The 16,986-nt window shown below is 49.4% G+C and overlaps 1 protein-coding gene across 8 annotated transcripts in view; it reads left to right on the forward strand.

Moving 5' to 3' along the window:
- Positions 1-11,896: 11,896 nt before the first annotated feature.
- Positions 11,897-16,986, forward strand: part of ADAP2 (ArfGAP with dual PH domains 2) — a 32,219-nt gene continuing 27,129 nt past the window's right edge. For 3 of the 8 annotated variants that reach the window (XM_078063369.1, XM_036116905.2, XM_078063379.1), the window contains exons 1-3: positions 11,900-12,081; positions 12,982-13,112; positions 14,823-14,914. In XM_078063369.1, coding sequence (XP_077919495.1) covers positions 11,988-12,081; positions 12,982-13,112; positions 14,823-14,914 — 317 coding nt within the window. In that variant the 5' untranslated portion in view covers positions 11,900-11,987. Of the gene's footprint in view, positions 12,082-12,543; positions 12,804-12,981; positions 13,113-14,822; positions 14,915-16,986 lie in introns of those variants that run through there. The other 5 variants (XM_078063371.1, XM_078063375.1, XM_078063386.1 and 2 more) reach the window with 4 other exon arrangements.

Here is a 16,986-nt window from a genome sequence, read left to right on the forward strand (position 1 = left end):
GCCCGGACGTGCTTCGCCTCAAAATGCCCCGCCTGGCGGCGGAAAGGTTCCGGCCGAGTGGCGTTCCGGGGCCGGCCGGAGGTGTGTCCCGCTGAGCAGCGCTTGAGCCACTCCTGCTCTGCGGGCCTCCGGGCGGACTTCCGCCTGGGTGGTGTCCCCCAATCCCGAGCCCCTGGGTGGTCTGTAGTTGGCAAGTTCCCTCCTTCAGGGAGCCTCCCTGGGTTTCCATGGACTGATAAGTTCCTGTTGTGGCCCTAGCTGGGGGGCAAGGAGCGGAGTCTGGTGGGGAGCGTAGACGGATACACAAATCACTCTCTCACTAGGCAGAATGGGGTAACCGGGAGAGGCAGGGGTTCAGGGGTTCAGGAAAGGGCGAAGTAGGAGGAGGTGGCTTTGCCACTGAGCCTGGAAAGTCGGAGCAGCATTCCATTTGGAAGGGATAGGGGTCGGGGGGGCGGGAAATGAGGCTGGCACATTTGGTTGGGCCTCGAATGCATAATGAGGTTAGTTGAATAGGGTCAGACCAGAGGTTTGTTACTAGAAAATTGGCCATATATAAAAGTGCGAGGCTGGATTGGAGGTGAAGAGCCAGGGAAGCAAAGAGAGTCAGGAAACTAGTGTATCTTCCCAAGGGACAGGCAACCATAAGGAATTGAACCTGGAAGATGTAAGGAGAGTGGAAAGGATTCTTTCTGGAAGGTGGGGAGATTTTAGCTAGTTTTGTGGAAAAATAAGGAAGTCAGGAGGGAGGTGGCTTTTGAAGGGAAAGGTGGTGGGCTTGTGTTTTTATGAGGTGGCAGTGTCTTGTAGATATTGTCCAGGAGGCAGTGGAGATGTATGGACTCCTAAGTGTTCATAAGAATTACTCATGGGGGGTGCCTGGGTGGCTCAGTTGGTTAAGCGACTGCCTTCGGCTCAGGTCATGATCCTGGAGTCCCGGGATCGAGTCCCGCATCAGGCTCCCCGCTTAGCGGGGAGTCTGCTTCTGCCTCTGACCCTCTCTCCTCTCGTGTTCTCTCTCTCATTCTCTCTCAGATAAATAAATAAAATCTTAAAAAAAAAAATTACTCATGGGATGGGGCACCTGGCATGCTCAGTTGGTTAAGCGTCTGTCTTCGGCTCAGGTCATGATCCCAGGGTCCTGGGATCCAGCCCAGCAATCAGGCTCCTCGCTCCGTGGGGAGTCTACTTGTCCCTACCCCCCTGCTTGTGCTCTTTCTCTCTGTGTCAAATAAATAAATAAAATCTTTAAAAAAAAAAAAAAGATGTTGAAGTCCTAGCCCTCAGTTCCTCAGAATGTGATCTTATTCGGATATAGGGTTATTGCGGAGGTAATTAGTTAAAATGACGTCATCCTGGAGTAGGGGCAGGTGACTAATTCAATATGACTGGTGCCCTTAAAAGAAGAGGACCATACGGGGCGCCTGGGTGGCTCAGATGGTTAAGCGTCTGCCTTCGGCTCAGGTCATGATCCCAGGGTCCTGGGATCGAGTCCCGCATCGGGCTTCCTGCTCCGTGGGAGCCTGCTTCTCCCTCTGTTTCTCTCTGTCTCTCATGAATAAATACATAAAATCTTAAAAAAAAAAAAAAAAAGAAGAGGACCATACGAATGCCATGTGAGAATGGAGGCAGAGGTGGGAGTGATGCATCTACCAGCCAAGGAAGGCGAGGATCACCAGGGGGTCATCACAATCTAGGAGGGAGGCATGGAACAGATTCACCTTCAGAAGGAACCAACCCTGCTTACATCGTGATTTCATGCTTCTAGCCTCCAGAACTGTGGAAGAATAAATTTCTATTGTTTTAAGCTGCCCAGTTCAGAGTAATTTGTTACAGGAACCCTAGAAAACTAAGACACGGAGCCATAAAGAGCCCTGGTGATTGACGCTTTCAGAGATGATGACGTTCCCTGGCACCAGATGCAACAAATCAGTCACTAACTGCACAACCTTAGACAGTCTCATCCTCTCTGAACCTCAGCTTCCTCATTTGTGAAGTGAGGATAATGGTACTTGCCTCACACAGCTGCTAAGAGGATTTCTCATTAAAAACTGGATGCCGAGAGCCAGGCACATACTAAGGGTTCAGTAAATGTTAGTTCCCCCTTGAAAGCATTCTCTCTTCCTGATAGCTAATAACTAATGACCTTCAGGGGAAACTCCCGCATTTCTCAGAGCATTCATTCAATACCCTTTGATCTGAAGCTGGAAATGGTAGGCAAAGAGGCAGCTACGGTAGGTGCATGATTTACTGTAAACCAGACTCTGTTCAAAATGAAAGTTGTAACTTTCCCCAAACACCAGGTCCTTCTCACTTCCCTGTCTGTATTGCAGAAATCCCTGGCTCCTCCCACTCCTTTCATCATTTTGTCTAGCCTGTTACCTGGTTTCTCTGTGTGTGTGTGTTTTTAAGATTTTATCTATTCATTTGAGAAAGAGAGAGAAAGAGCAGGGGGAGGGGCAGAGGGAGAGGGAGAAGCAGCTGAGCAGGGAGCCCCACGTGGGGCTCTATCCCAGGGTCCTGGGATCATGACCTGAGCTGAAGGCAGATGCTTAACCGACTGAGCCACCCTGGCGCCCCTGGTTTCTATGTTTTTAAAACTTTTTTGGTCATGACACAGGACGCATAGATGTATGATGTGAAACAAAAGCTTCATTAAAAAATACTTGCATTATTACATATAAGGCATCTTGATATTTTCTATTTTATTTCATTAAAAAAAAACCCCACTGATCCATTTTTAAACCTGCAGGACATCAGGTGGTGATGTTAGATATGTAAGTCTGAAGCCAAGGGAGGACTGAGCTGGGGTATAGATTTGGAGGCTGTCAGCGTAGAGAGATGGCGTTGTATCCCATGAGAGTGCATGGGATGAGCCAGGGAGAGGGTAGTGTGAGAAAACCACACCAAGAAGACTGGGAGCACCCATACTGGGGTTGAGTAGAGAATTCAGATTCTCAAAAGGACGAAGAGGCAATGTTTAGAAAGATTTAAAAGGAAACAGGACAAAGTCAAGTTAAAGAGACTAAAGGCATAAAGGATTTTGAGGAGTTAAGAGATTTTCTTTTTTTTGAAAGCTGGGTTAGTTGGAACCACTAAGTCAATATTAATTTCATGACTCACTACTGCATGGTAATGCATACATTCTTAAAAACACAAGAAGTTAGGGGCACCTGGGTGGCTCAGTCGTTAAGCGTCTGCCTTTGGCTCAGGTCATGATCCCGGGGTCCTGGGATCGAGCCCCGCATCAGGCTCCCTGCTCGGCGGGAGGCCTGCTTCTCCCTCTCCCACTCCTCCTGCTTGTGTTCCCTCTCTCGCTGTGTCTCTCTCTGTCAAATAAATAAATAAAATCTTAAAAAATAATAAAAATAAAAATAAAAAAATAAAAACACAAGAAGTTCTATCAACCTTTACTGCAAAATGTCTTTTTTTAACTCTCCCTTGCTGTGGCTACCCTAATGAGGGTCTCGTATCTCTCACCCGGGCTCTTGCAATACTCCCTCCCCCCCCCCCATCAATTTCCCAGCTGCCTATCAACCTAACCCCTTCCCTGTCCTTCATACACATCCTACCTGTCCTGGCCAACAGCCCCAGGCCTGACCAAATCTCCCAATTCCCGCCCTGAGGTGGGGCCTCACCTACCTCTTCTAGCCCTCTCTCCCCGCCAGGCACCTGCGGTAGCACCCCAACCCCCAGGGCTCCTCTCCTGATAGGTCCCTGATTGAAGGTGAGTGGCTGTGTCTTCAGGGAAGGTGAACCTGTTATGGTAATCCCATGTCCTTTGCTAAGGATTAAGATTAAGAGTGGGTGTTATTCAGTTTGAGGGCATATCAGGGAAAGATTTTATATCGTGATAAAGAGTGGGCAGAGAAGCGGCCCCCTCCCCTTTCTTCCTGAGGCTCTGATGGGCTGAGAGGAGCAGTCTCCTGCTGCAGGACGGGCAATGCTTCCAAGAGCATGAAGAACAGAAAGAAGGGGAACTCCTAGGCCTCGATGACATTGTTCAGCTGCTGGATCATCCCTAAAACCATCCACCTGCAGACTTCTGGTTCAGTAAGAGAAAAACTGACCTAATTGTTTCAGCCACTTGTAGATCAGTATTCTGTTGCTTGAAGCTGATAACTTCCTGCTTAATACACACACTCAGGAGACAAACAGGGTGACGTGAAGTTCCCCACACACGTCTCATGCTGTCTCACCTCTGTACCTTTGTGCCTGCCAGTTCCTAAGATTCCCACCCCCTCTGCAAAAAAGTGGTCTGAATTCTCACCTCACAAGGGCCAACAAGTGTGCCCCCTGCCCTGTGAAGCCTCCCTGTCTGCCAAACCAGAGCATCTTCCTTTTTGCCAAGCACTTGACTTATCTCTCTCAAAATACATACTGTCTTGAACTATAAGGCTTTTTGTTTTGGTTTGGTTTTGACTACATGTCTTTTCCCCCTTATTTGACTCCCTATACCTTTACCCAAGGGGATGTGGAAGCTACCAACCAGAATATACCAAAAATCCACCCCTAAGGTCTCAACATCCCTCCTAGAGATAGAGGAGCCCAATGGTTATACTCAGACTCTGGAATCAGTCAATCCTGTGTTTTAACCCTGTGTTCCAATCCCACCATACTAAAAGCATGAACTAGGGCAAGTCACCTCTCCAAAATCCCTCTAGAGTGCATGAGGAATATAGGCCATAATCATATCCCCTGTAATACCCAGCACATTGCCTGGCACTCTGAGGGTTCATTAAGTGTTTGTTGAAAAAAAAATTAATGAATGTCACATACATTACATCTAAGAAGTTCATTTTGTTTGGGAAAAGACATTAAAAATTAGTGATTCATGCAGGGAGCCTGCTTCTCCCTCCCCCTCTGCCTCTCCCCCTCACCGTTTTCTCTCTCAAATAAATAAATAAAATCTTTAAAAGAAATGTAATTCTCCAAGTCATTTGAATTAGATATGCATCATATAAGGTTTAAATGTTTATTTAGTGATACCACCTACTTTATTTTTCTTCAAAGTCAATCACCTCCTCAAACAGCCAGGATTCCCACAAAAAGGCAGCCCTCAGGTTACTTCTGTAAGAACAGTTTTCTCTTTTGCAAAATAAAGTTCAAAGTACCACTCTTACAAGGTGGTTGTGAAAATGAAGTTAGGGGCGCCTGGATGGCTCAGTCGCTAAGCGCCTGCCTTCGGCTCAGGTCATGATCCCAGGGTCCTGGGATCGAGCCCCGCATCGGGCTCCCTGCTCAGCAGGAACCCTGCTTCTCCCACTCCCACTCCCCCTGCTTGTGTTTCCTCTCTCACTGTCATCCTCTCTGTCAAATAAATAAATAAAATCTTTTAAAAAAATGAAATTATATAAATCATTGGGAAAATAGAAAATGTTATACAAAGGAAGCTATTTTTTTTTCCTCAAGAGGATAATACCTAGGTGCTTTCCAAAATAATCCTTGGGGCGCCTGACTGGCTCAGTCGGAAGAAATTGCTGACTCTTGGTCTCGGGATGGTGAGTTCAAGCCCCACGTGTGGTGTAGAGATTTCTTTTAAAAAAATAAACTTTAAAAAAAAATAAAATACTCCTCTATGTGATTAATTTAGGTATAAGTTAAGGAAATTGAAGTTCTAGATTTTTGAGCCCAATTTTAAAACTCTAGTTCCACAGGGTTAGCGCGCCAACGTTCAAACCACACTTCCAACAGATGTCACCCTAACCCCTTCCGTTGTAGCTGTGAGTGCACTGTGGGTGACTTCTCACTCAGTGCTCCAGGTCACTTTTGCCTGGCCGCTCGATTTTCCGCTGTTTCACATGCCTGCCTGTTATTTCCCTTCAAAAGGAAAACACTTTCGTGATCCCAAGTCCTCTCGCTTTATTGTTTATTATTTTAATGTTTAAATGTAAACACCTAATTATCGTGTGTTCATTCGGGACTTATTTTCTGGTTCTTCAGATGTCACAACTGGATGCTTCAACTTCTTACATTTTATTCAGAATGCAAAGCCCACACGCCAGATTGCCTGTAATAAAAGGGCTCTCAACTCCACCCAATTCAACCAACATTTTTTAGGGGTATGTGTGGGAAAATTCACATAACAACAACAACAACAAAAATCACCATTTTAACCATTTTATTCCCCTGCGATTGAGACCTGAGTTGAGATCAAGAGTCAGATGCTTAACTGACTGAGCCACCCAGGCACCCCATTTTAACCAAAGTGTACAATTCAGTGGTATTTAGTACATTCACAGTGTTGTGCAACCATCACCACTATCTAGTTCCAGAACATTTCCAACACCCTAAAAGGAAACCTTGTACCCATTTAGCAGTCACTCTCTGGCTCTCCCCGCCCCCCCCCCCAGCCCCTGGCAACCAGGAATCTGCTTCCTGTCTTTATGGGTTTGCCTGTCCTGGACATTTCACATAAATAGATCAACATTTTTTGGGCCCGGCACTTGCTAGTCACCAAGAATATAAAGACGGATAGGACAGGGACACCTGGGTGGCTTAGTCAGTTAAGCGTCTGCCTTCGGCTCAGGTCATGATCCCAGGGTCCTGGGATCGAGTCCCGCATCGGGCTCCATGCTCAGCAGGGAGCCTACTTCTCCCTCTGCTGTGCTCTCTCGCTCTCTCTCTCTCTCTCTCTGACAAATGAATAAATAAAAAATCTTTAAAAAAAAAAAAAAAGACGGATAGGACAATCTGCTTATAACAAGATCACTGGTAACTGGAACAAAATAGATTTAAAAAATCATAGTACCATGTGATGATTATTGTAACAGAAATATGAACATTGTGAGAAAATAGGTAAAGGAGATAGGGCAAACTGTAAGAAGTAAGAAGTAAGATTTGAATTTGGGCATAGAGGCAGGAGTTTGCTAGAACAGTGGGGGCTGGGCAAGAGGGTGGGGTAGAGGAGGAGGGGGCTGCAGTAGGAGAGGAAGCAGCTTGAGCAAGGCACAACAGCATGGGGTTGGACAGCTCTGTGCTCAAAGGAGATGGACAAAGCACCCCCCAAGCATGTTACCACCCCAGGGCCTTTGCACTTGCTAGGCCACTCTTTTTCCTAGGACACTCTTTTTTTCAGATAGGTGTGTCATTGGCTCAACCCCTTCCTTCAGATCTTTGCTTCAATATCACCTCCTCAGAGAGGGTCTCCTTGACGTCCCTATCAAAATAGCATCTTCTATCCCTCTCTATCCCCTTACTCTGTGTTTCTTTACAGCATTTATCACTCTGGTACCATATTGTATATAGGTATATTTGTTTCTCTGTTCATTTTCTGTCTTTCCCACTTGAAGGTAAGCTGCACAAAGGCAGGACCCTTTGCTTTGTTTACAGCTATATATCCCTAGTACCCATAACAGTGTCTGACACATAGTGTATGCCCCATAAATATTTAATGAGTGAAGGAGCAAACACTTTGGTAGCATTGCAGTGGGGAGTCCCTCTGGGCTCTTAGCTGCTTCCTATCAAAGACAAAGTAATATTGAATATACAAAGAAATAGGTAAGCTTGATCAGATTCTTTTGCCTGGCCGCTTGATTTTCCGCTGTTTCACATGCCTGCCTGTTATTTCCCTTCAAAAGGAAAACACTTTCGTGATCCCAAGTCCTCTCGCTTTATTGTTTATTATTTTTTACCCATATTTATTTCTTTGTTTATCTTGCAAATATTTTTCGAATCCCTGCTACACAGCAGGCAGATACTGGGATACAACAGAGGATACAACTGACCTGACCTTGCCCCTCACGAAGCTTAGGTGATTAAGGGAGACCAGGAAACCAGTGAGCAATTACAGGAGATGCAGGCACTTGAAAATACTAGCATTAAAGAGGGGAATGGCTTTGGGCACAAAGATACTCATTACAGCATTATGTATAACAGCAAAAAATCAGTCACAATCTATGTCGATAACAAGGAAATATACATATCTCATGGACTATCATGTAGCTATTAAAATGATGTCATGAAGCACCTATAACAATATGATAAGAGGCATTATGTAAAGAAAGTAAAAGAAAAAAGGACATAAAATTGTAAAATATGATCCCAGGGATATAAAATATATATAAAAATGGCCAGGGGTGCCTGGGTGGCTCAGTTGGTTAAGCGACTGCCTTTGGCTCAGGTCATGATCCTGGAGTCCCTGGATCGAGTCCCACATCGGGCTCCCTACTCAGCAGGGAGTCTGCTTCTCCCTCTCCCACTCCCCCCTCTTGTGCTCTCTCTCTCTCTCTCTCACTCTCTCTCTCAAATAAATAAATAAAATCTTAAAAAAAAAAAAAATGGCCAGAAGAAAATTTAGGAAAAAGTTAATAAAGACTAGTAGTAGAGGGGCACTTAGGTGGCTCAGTGGGTTAAGTGCTGACTCTTGATTTCGGCTCAGGTCATGATCTCAGGGTCCTGGGATCGAGCCCTGCATCAGGCTCCACACTTACGGGGGAGTCTGCTTAAAGATTCTTTCTCTTTCCTTCTCCCTCTGCCCCTCCTCCTGCTTGCACGTGTGCTCTCTTTCAAAAATAAATAAATAAATCTTAAAAAAAAACAACCCGGTGGTAGGGCTATTAAAAGAATAATACTAGGTTGAACTGCATGACATTACTATTTTTGTAAGTCAACTTCATACCATCAACCTAATATATTGATGAAAGGGGTCCAAGGCAAACTTGGGTTCGAATCCCAGCTCCAGACTACATATCATCCAGGATGCATCATCTCAGTTGTGTAACCTGGGACAAATGTACTTAAATTCTCTCCCAGGGTCTCAGTTGCCTCATCTGTAAAATGGGCATAAAATTAGTTTATACTTCAGGGTTGTATTTAAGATAAAATGGAATAATGCCTGAAATACAGCAATCCCTGAATAAATGATGGTCATAATTGTGGGTGGTGTTTTCTTTCTTCTTTATTGTATTTTCCAAATTTCCTGTAACTATAGTTTAAAAAAATAATCTAGTAAACATAATTATTTAAATTTTCAAAGGGATTGTGATCTATTCTCCAGGGATCTTGAGCCAAGTCCAGCGCTGGGAATGTGGTTGAGAGCTTTCTTCCAGCCCTGGGGTGGCTGGGTTCAGCTCAACAGACAGTGACCCTGAGAGCAGGGCTGGATGTTTGTGCTTGGAGGGACCCTGGGAGCTTTATTTACAGAGGACACTCTGTCCCAGGGCCTGAACTGCTCCCTCACCCCTGCAGCTGCTGTACAGACTAAGCTCATGAAGAAGGCTTCCTCGGCCCACCCTTCCCTTCATAGCCTGGCCCCTGATCCCAGTCATGACAGCCTTTGGCCCAGGGCTCTTCTTCCCTTAGGAGCAGCTTCTGGTTCCTGAACACAGACCTGAGCTGAACGCCGATCATGTCCAATACCCACGACTGGGCTGTAGAGTTTCTGTTTGTGGTGATGAAAAAGTTGTGGAAACAGATAGTGGTGATGGTTGCATGACATCGTGAATGTAATTAATGCCACTGAATTGTACACTTAAAAATGATTAAAAGCAGGGGGCCTGGGTGGCTCAGATGGTTGGGTGTCTGCCTTCGGCTGGGATCATGATCTCTAAGTCCTGGAATCGAGCCGCACCTCGGGCTCCCTGCTCAGCAGGAACTCTGCTTCTTCCTCTCTCCCTGCTTGTGCTCGCTCGCTCTCTCTCTCTCTCAAATGAATAAATAAATAAATAAATAAAATGGTTAAAAGGGCCAATTTTACGTTATAGAGCTTTTACCACAGTTTTTAAGAAGTGAGAAAAACATCCAGGAAGGGGGGGACGAAAGGGAGGGCAAGCTTGTCCTGTGGGATTTGGTGACATAACCTGGGGCTGGTGGACACCAGGAGACCTGGATTTAGACCCCTGTTCCACGCATTTTGGCTCCTTGACCTTGGGTAACTTCACTCCTCTGAGGATAGCATGCTGCCCTCAGAGGGCAGTTAGGGAACTCAAATGTGATCAAGTGGTGTGAAACTCTCTGTAAAACAGTCAGTAATTGTTAATTAGCATTATCACCCTGGCCTCCCCCAGAGAAAGAAAGAAACCCATTACAAACAAAATACAATAGTACCTTTTATTCTTATTTATGTATTTATTTAGTCTCTGAGGATGCCTGAAATTCCACCTTAAGGCTTGGAATTCTGTAAATGGAAACCTCCAGAAATAAGGACAGAAAGAGGGCAAACTAAAAGAATCTCTCAACCTCTGGCTCCTCACCATGAAGGAGATACATTTTTGCTGGGGTTGGCTTTTGTGGGACCTCCGACGTGCCAGAGGAGAGCGGGACAAAGGTGCATGAGCCAGGAAGGCTGGGGGTCTTGGCAGTGGGCAGCAGAGAAATGACATCCTTGCCCTGTCCCCTCTTTGCCCCCCCTTACTTCCCCCTCTTCGCCTTTCCCATGTGTCTCCTGGGAGATTTATTTCTGTCTCTTTTTTTCATCTAAAGCAGAGGAAATGAATCATCTTTCAGCCTGTTTGGTCACCAGCCCCATGCCCTCTGACCTCCTCTGGGCTCTCTCTGGTTCCTCTGGAGCTGCCGCTGGGCTAGGTCTCACCCGCCTCAGTCCAGACTCTCCTGGCCGGTTATTTTTGGTAACTAACGTCCCCCTCCTCCCAGGCCCGGAGGCTTGACCTCCTCCACCCTGTGGAAGATGGGAAATGATACACAGCATTCCAAATGACGGTCCCATGAGCTGACCAGAGGGGCAGGGAAAGCAAGGGAGCCACCATGTTCTGAGGATTTTGTGTGCCACGCACGTACCGGCACATCTCAATGACCTTATTCAGTGGATCTTCCCAAATCGCATTTTAACAGGTGAGGAGTACAAGGCTCTGAGAAATGAAGGAATTTGCCCAAGGCCAAGTAGCTAGTAAGTGGTGGAGCCAAGATTCAAACCCTGTATTCTTGGATTCATTCCATTATACCATGCTGCCCTATGTATTCACATGTATGCATGCATGTATGTGGAACTGGGGATACAGGCAGGTGGGCTAGAACTTCAGCTGCAATTATCAGGATGGAAATCTAACATCCTTGTGCATAAAGCTATATGCATAGGACAGACAGCTGTTTACCTACAGCGGGGGAGGCAAGTGTGTGCAGGCTGTGCCTTACCAGGCACCCAGGGACCACAGAGAAAGGGATTGAGGAGGGACAGGGATGGTGGAGGGAGACCCCAGCTTCAGGACCACCTAAGCCCTGCCCACACCTGACAGTGATGGAACTTAACAGATAAAAGTGCCTAGTGGAGGCCACGGTGGTGAAACCACACTTCCTGGTGAACACAGTCATGCAACTATTTATTTGGCTTCAAAAAATGTGCAGGTGCTGTTTCTAGGAGTTATGTGGGATACGGAAATAAAGCTACTGACATCAAACTATTTAGAGTGGCCCTGTGTGTGTTGGAGGTGGGAGAGGGATTAACATAAATATATAAACAACTGTGATGCAACGTAGATAGTGCTCGGGACCAAAGAGAGGGACGGATCCTGTAACAGGGTTCTAGCAGGACCAGAAGCTAGAGAGATTGATCGAGGCTGGATATTAAGGAGGGTTTCCTGGGGAGGTAGCATCGGAACGTCTCTAAGTAGATGTAAGCGCTACATCAGTAGAACGCTTTCACGGAGGTTAGATCCCGTCTAATTTTCCAAGCAGCCCAGAGACGCAAACCTGTCCTTATTTGCCTTTTGCAGAAGTGGAAACTGAGGCCAGAGAAGCTGACTGGGTTGTCTACAGTCCCGAAACTAGCAAGCGGCCGCCCGGGGTCTGCTCTCGGGCCAGCGCCAGGGACTCCCAGCCAGCTCGGGTCCCTCCCCGCGGGGCCGGCCCCACTAGGGGGCCGAGCGGCGGGAGCGGGGGCGGCAGGCACGCGCCGGGGGCGGGGCGGAAGGGCCGAGGGGCCGGGCTGGCGCGCGGGAGGCGGCGGAGCTGCGTCGCTCTCCACCTGCCCGCGCGAGCTCAGCGCCCCGGCGGCGGCTGGGCTGAGCCCCGCTGAGCCCGCCGGGCCGGCCATGGGCGACCGCGAGCGCAACAAGAAGCGGCTGCTGGAGCTGCTGCAGGCGGCGGGCACCGGCAACGCGCACTGCGCCGACTGCGGGGCGGCGGGTAAGGGTACGGCGGCCGGGAGCAGGACCCCTGCCCGCCGACCTCCTCTCCTCCTTCCAGCCCAGGACCGGTCCCGGGCCCCCGCGGGACCCGGGCGTGACCCTTCTGACACCTTCGCACCCAGGCCCCCGCCCATCCAGACCGCGAACGTCCGTCTCGCGCCCTCGGCCGCGCTCTCCACAGCGGCTGCCGCGCCCACCCGAACCCCAGGCCCCGTGACCTCCCCACTCTGGACCCGGACCCTTCCATATCCTTGGACCCCGACGCTAGACCCCGGACCCGGATGCCTTGACCATCTTGTTCACCTGCCCCGCCAGACACCCCACCTACCCGGACCTCGGTCCCTAACATCTTCACTCCGGACCCAGCCACCTCCCACGCCCACGGACCCAAACATCCCCCACACGAGGGGTCCCAGACCCCGGGCCCCTGAAGGTCCCGTGCTCCCTTCCCAGCTCCCGTGCTCCCTTTCCAGCTCCCGGACGCCCCTGGGGTCCTCCCAAGTTCCTGCTCCGCAGCGCGCCGACTTCCCCACCTGCAACTCCCCAGCCAGGCGCCGCGGTGCCGGCCCCTTCCTCCGCGCTCTCCTCTCAGTTCCCCGGAGTCTCGTCACTTCCACTTTGCGCTCGCCTCAGCCGCTCGCCCCATCCCTAGACTCCTTCCAAGATCATCCTGGTAGCCTCCGTGCCTTGGCCGTGGGCTGACTAGAAGGCTGCATGCTGGTATCTTAGCTCACCCAAGGTGGGGGGACCGAGAGAAAAGGGCTTCCTAACACGGCAGCGCTGGGCAGGGCCCCAGGAATCCCAACGGCCGAGCCCTGCCTCTCCAGCACCCCCAGCCCAGCCCTGGTCTCGGTGCCGAGCTCTCCATCCAACTCCCCTTCTGCCCTCTCGCCCCTAGATCCTGACTGGGCCTCCTACAAGCTGGGCATTTTCATCTGTCTGAACTGCTCCGGTGTCCACCGCAACTTCCCAGACATCAGCAAAATTAAATCCGTGAGACTTGACTTCTGGGACGACAGTACTGTGGAGGTAGTGAGGGGGGGCACTGGAGAGCCTCGAAACAGCAGAGCCAGGGTGGAGGCGGTGGGCCAGTGGCCCCATTCTTCTGTAGGGGAGGAAACTGAGTTCCAGAGCGGAGCAGTAACTAGCAAGAGAAAGCACAGCCTATTAGAGTCCCTGCTTACACAGAGACCCTGAGTGCAAGGCCCTTGCTTACTGCAAGGCCCTGAGAGCTTGTTATTTCCCTCAGTTTCCACTTCTGTGTAAGGATCCCATTACCCCTTGGAGTGGCTGCTGTAAGGATTAAATGTAGGCTCAATGCAAGTACAAAGTAAGTAGTCAAGTAACACTGCTGTTATCATTAGCTGAAGTCCTGGACTGGAACCGAAATATACTAATTCATGGTCTAGGGTCCCCCTTCCAGCACCCACCCCCCACCCCATCCCCCCACCCCACCCCTCCTACCCCATCCCACCCAGTCCCAGCCAGGAAGGGCACCGTTTTGCTCTCCTGATCTACAGAGATGGAGGACACCTTCAGCCTGGATGATAATACCATTTTGGCCAGAAAACCTTCAGAGAGCAAGCTGTTCTAAATTGTGCTGGTTGGCTGAGGACTTCAAGGACTACTGGAGAAGCAGGCCCGTGTTCACTGAGTGTCCACTCTGTGTCAGGCACTGTGCTAGATGCTTTATTCGTTGGACGCGTAGTTACTGTAAGCCTACTATGTGCTGGGTATTAGGAAAGAGCAGTGAATAGGATAGAGTCCCTGCCCATGTGGAGCTTATATTCTAGTGTAGGAGAAAGACAGGAAGCCAGTAAACCAGCACATAGACCTGAAGGTTGTTTCTTTGCCCCTTATAACCCCCCCATTATACTTTCATCATTTTTGCAGTTGAAATCCCTGAAGCTCGGGGGTGGGGGGGGTTCAGTACTGCCCAAGGGTCACTCAGTGAATCAGTGGCACAGCTGGGATGTGAAACCTGCTCTGTTGGGATCCAAAGCCCATGCAAATCCTGAGTCAGAGTCTAGAGTCCTGGGGGTGGGGGAGAATGGGGTTCACTCTGCTCAGGGGATGTAAATTAAAAACCTGATATTTCTTCCCACATGTGCCCTCACCCCAGATAGGCCACCTCTGTTCCTGAGTGCTAACTGTTGGCCAGGGCCACTCTTGGCATATCTGCCTCTGGGTCTGTCAGGTGTTCATAGGGCCCCAGTGATCATCCTGACCTACCTACTCAAGGGGGCCAGTTCCAACTTCTTCCATCCTCCAGCTATGTCTGTCTCCTGCACGTAGCTGCTGGTGGTCCTGGCCATCTGGGGAGGGGGTGGGAGAAAGAACATGAGTTTTGGAGTTAGGTCTGGGTTCAAGTCCCAGCTCCTCACTTTCTAGCTGTGTCACCTTGGGTAAGTCACCTAACCTCTCTGAGCCTGTTTCCTCACCTCTAGAATGGGGATGGTAATATTAAAATTGTCGAGGGGATGGAATGAGCTAATGGGTAAGGACTGTAATGTGCTCTGCCTACATGAGTTATGGTTGCTGTAGCACCTCATTGTCCCAGGTTGGGGCTTCCCAGCAGCATGGATAACCAAGCCCAACAGGACATGTCAAATTCCAGTAGGAGTGTCTCCTGACTCAGCCTAGGAGCCACTGGGAGGAGTGGCCTTCTGGGTAGACACATGGTTTCATTTCACATTTTCTCAAGTTCTAATAATACCCCAAGTTGCTGTTGTCTTGCAGTTTATGACCCACAACGGGAACCTCCGTGTGAAGGCCAAGTACGAAGCCAGAGTCCCTGCTTTCTACTATGTCCCCCAGGCCAACGACTGCCTGTGAGTGGGTGATTTCTTGGTCTCACCTCCCCTACCCCTACTCCATCTCTGGTGCCTTTGTCTCTGGTGGTCTTTTACATGCACTTGGTGGACCCGGAAAGACGTTTGGTTTGGTTCTGTCATGGAGAACACTTAGACCTGGCCTCGTTCCCCCCTCTACCTTTATCGCTTGGATTATCACTTCCCCTCTCTGGGACTCAGTTTCCACCACTGTGACACAGGGCATTTTCTTTATGATCCGCCCCTTTGCCTCTGATGTTCTCATAGCCTCCTGGTGGTGGCTAACTCGATAGAGGAGAGGAGCCCTGGTATTTTAGTAGAACAGATGTGTTTCAGCTACTTCCTAGGGAGTGTTGTGCCCCAGGCTGTCCCACTTGAACTCAGCATAGCTCCAAAGCAGCTGTCTGGCCCTAGATCCCTGAATAATCACCATAAAAATAATAGCAGCTACTAATATTTATGGAACTTTACCTATGTACCAGGCCCTGTGCTATATGCTTATGTGCATTAATGTGTTTAATTCTCTCAACAACTCTGAGATAACACTGCCACAGTCCCCACGATATAGATGACATACCTGAGGCTCAAAGAGACAGAACCGGGACTGACTAGCCCATCTGACACCAGGGCCCTGGGGAAATCTAATAAAAGTGGGGGGAAGCTGTGAAGCAACAGGAGGTTTCAGGTCCCCTGGATGTGAGGGGTCAGTGTGACCCTCGTACCTAGTGAGCCCAGCCTCTGCAGGACTGACTGCCTGAGGCTTAGCCTTCCTTCCAGGGACTTAGCCTCACTGCCAGGGCTGCTAGACAGCACTGCCCCCCCCACCCCGGCCACCACTCTGATACAAACGGGAAGAAGGTACACCCTCTGGGCAGGTTATGACCCATGACGGGGGTGGGGTGGCTAGGGCTTTCTGGAAGCAGGCTGCATTTCAGCCCCCATTGTCCTCTAGCCTCAGCAGAAAGCTTCTGGACAGTGCACAAACTATACAACTGTACCTAGTACCCTGCCATTTCCCAGTAGTTAAACAACTCAGGGGCTGCTAATGCAGTGTGGAGTGGTGGGGTGGGGGGCACAGCTTTCTACTCAGAGGACCCCAGTATTGTTTCCTGACTCTACCACTCTCTGGCTGTGAGAAAGTGGACAAGTTACCAAACTTGTCTGAACCGTGGCTTCCTCATCTCTGAAATGTAGTTAATGCTGCCTACATCATGGCATGGTGGTAGAGATTAAATGAGATAATTTTATTATTTTTTTTAATTTTTTTTTTTTTAGATTTTATTTATTTGAGAGAGAGAGACAGAGATAGTGAGAGAGAAAGCATAAGTGGAGAGGAGAGGGAGAAGCAGGCTCCCCACAGAGCAGGGAGCCCAATGCGGGACTCGATCCCAGGACCCTGGGATCATGACCTGAGCCGAAGGCAGACGCTAAACTGACTGAGCCACCCAGGTGCCCTAAATGAGATAATTTTATGTAAAATGTTTTAGTCCACTTCTCAGTGTCACCTTCGGAATGCTGCCTGGTCCCTGGCCCAGCTGAGGGAGGTGCCAGGCTTAACTCAGAGGGTCCGGCTCCCCTTGCCTCACTGTTGCAGCTCCTCGGCCCCTTGCTGCAAGGGGAACGGAACAGGCATTTGGTGAACACCTACTCTGTGGTGGGCTTTCTGCCGGCATTCCAGACACTACTTGCACAACTCCAACCACAGCCCCACACCTTACCCCCTTGTAGTGGAACACTAATGGCCTCCTCCCTGTAATTCTAAAAGGCCTCTAAATTCCCCACCTCCAGGACCAGGACTGGGGCCTCAGTCTCCACCCCGTCTCCCAGCTCTGATCCTGTGGCTCGGGGTTCCACGGCGGGCTTGGTGACTCTCCTCAGTGTGCTGGGGGTGAGGGCTGTGCATTAGGTAGGACTCCTGATTACAGAAACGCAGTTTAACCCAGCTTAGGCCCGAGCGGATTTTGTGGGTTCTGGGGATCAGACCGTAGGAGGGACAGAGGTGGAGCTACTCTCAGGAAGGACGAGCCAGGGGCACAAACACTATGGGGCCTCTCACATTCTCTGTCTGGTTC

Source organism: Halichoerus grypus, chromosome 2 (assembly GCF_964656455.1).
Source record: "Halichoerus grypus chromosome 2, mHalGry1.hap1.1, whole genome shotgun sequence".
Taxonomy (NCBI): Eukaryota; Metazoa; Chordata; class Mammalia; order Carnivora; family Phocidae; genus Halichoerus; species Halichoerus grypus.